At 35.5% G+C, this 2,152-nt stretch overlaps 1 protein-coding gene across 1 annotated transcript in view; it reads right to left on the bottom strand.

Moving 5' to 3' along the window:
* Nucleotides 1-642: 642 nt before the first annotated feature.
* The window catches only part of PTPN20 (protein tyrosine phosphatase non-receptor type 20), a 28,607-nt gene continuing 27,097 nt past the window's right edge, over nt 643-2,152 (bottom strand). Inside the window, exon 5 of the mRNA XM_030885651.2 lies at nt 643-887. Coding sequence (XP_030741511.2) covers nt 822-887 — 66 coding nt within the window. The 3' untranslated portion in view covers nt 643-821. The remainder of the gene's footprint in view (nt 888-2,152) is intronic.

Here is a 2,152-nt window from a genome sequence, read left to right as displayed (position 1 = left end):
TAATTGCTTTTAACAAAGGTGACTATGTTGAATTAGAGCAGAACAGGAACGAAGAGCTGAAGCTGAGCAGAAATTACCCTGTGGACTTTCTACATACCATTCTGTTTCAGGTTTGGACTACTCATCAGTGAACTCGTGATAGGAAAGAGAAACTATGCTCACCCATGAAACGCTTTCCAAACCAATAGGTCTTTGTTCAGTTGCTTTCTAAAAAGCAGCTCATCCTTGGAGGTCCTTGGGTCTCCATGGGAACATTGGAAATAAATTTAGATAAAAAGCATCCAATGGGATCTGATTTGCTTTGAAAGTTACTCTATCCTAATTGGACTCGCTTGTAAATTTAATTATTCAAAAATCAGCTAGAAATACAGACTTTTTAGCTAATGAACATGGGCAATAGCTGTCTCAAAATTCCTGCAGGAGATCATTATGTGTTCCCGTAGATTACTGGCCCTACTTTCTCACAGCATAAGGACTCTCTAAGGTCTAGTTTATTTCATTATTGCATTCTGTAATCCCTTCATCCAAATAGCAAACTACAGTATTTTTTTTCTTTAATGGAACTTTTGTTTCATTAAAAAACATTTTGATGTTTTTGAGAATTTTTTATGAATATATTTTATTTGTCTGATAATATATACGAGTGGACAGGAAACCAAAGTATGCTGCTTTCAAGGAGCTTTAGAAAGAAAATCAATTGAAGGTATCAAGAAATCACTGTGTATAGACAGCAAATCCCTTTGGCACAGCTAGAACATGTTCTTTGTGAGTAGGTTCCAAGCCACGTGGTAATTTCAAGTGAGAAGCAACAGAAGTCTTTCTTAATCCAAAGTCAGAATTTTCTGAAGAACTTCGAGCACAATTTTATAACAAAAGTGATACTGCTCCTATATACATAGATATGAAAAACAACAGAATGTTAAGTAATTGATTATCAATATTCACTTTTAGAGAAAACATACATCTTTCAACTATACCGAATAGTTCCTAAAAAGTAAAAAGCGATGACTTAAAAAATACTTATTATGCAACTGCATTTTTAAAGATATCAGAAGGATAATCGCCATAAAGTAGTTCTCAATCTTGAAATTAAGTGAACAGATGATAAAATTACTCTTGTGCTCAATTTCCTTTTATCTACCTTGGCTAAATTAAAATTAAAAAATTCTTAATAGTGACATTTTAAGTGAAGATATCTTTATTTTTAAGAGAGATCTTCAGATCTCTCAGACATCTCTAGTTCAAAAGAAATGCTTGATGTCATTGGACATGAAAAGTAGGCCGCCCTAAAGGAGTACCACAGTATTCTCATCATCTTGACAGGGTCACCATGGGTCAGAACCGACATGAAAGCATGCCTTTCAGAATTGTATACTCTCTTGATCCCCACTCCTAGTGACGAGTAACCAGTCTGTTCCATAGGGGGAAAATACATTTCAATCGTTTTGATGTTTGGCTGTTGCTTTTAAGTGGTATCAATTTTATTTCAACGCAGAGCAAACATGTGACAAAGCAGAACTTCCCCATAGGATTTTCTAGGTTGTCATCGCTGGAGGTCACTGGGTTGGTTTGAACTCCCATCACCAAAGCTTGTTTTTGGTACATTAGTGGTAAGTACATATCCCAAAGTACTTACTATCAGACAGAAATCATTGTAAACTTGATTATGCTGGATCGAGCACGATACTTGGTCAGTTAGCCTCTCTCTTGACCCAACGTCAATTTATTCTAGGCTCAAGTATTTCTTGCTTGTTCCATGATAAAAATTTCTCTCCCCCACCCACTTTTTAAATATTGATGATGGTATTTTCTGTTTTACTAATTATTTGTATTTTCATCTTTATATTATTATTATTTTATCCTTACCATTTCATTTTGTTTTTTATTGTTTCTGGTGGGTTTCCCAATTTGTGAAGCACAGAAGGAGCAGATACATAGAGAAAGTAACTGATACAGTGGTTTACAGGGGAAGTGGGGGTAGTGGGTGAGAGATAGGGAGGGTGAAGGGATTTGGGGAGCAAACAATGCAGGAGGGGAGAGGGGGCACTAGAACTGATTGTGATTATTCAACTCATTTTAAAAGTGATTTAACCATGGAAGTATATGATATGTGAATACTATATCAAGAAAACTAGAAAGAAAGAGAGAGAGA

Source organism: Echinops telfairi, unplaced genomic scaffold, assembly GCF_000313985.2.
Source record: "Echinops telfairi isolate 266 unplaced genomic scaffold, ASM31398v2 ScPeMD7_35;HRSCAF=133_0, whole genome shotgun sequence".
Taxonomy (NCBI): Eukaryota; Metazoa; Chordata; class Mammalia; order Afrosoricida; family Tenrecidae; genus Echinops; species Echinops telfairi.
This window is presented reverse-complemented; position numbering and strand designations above follow the sequence as displayed.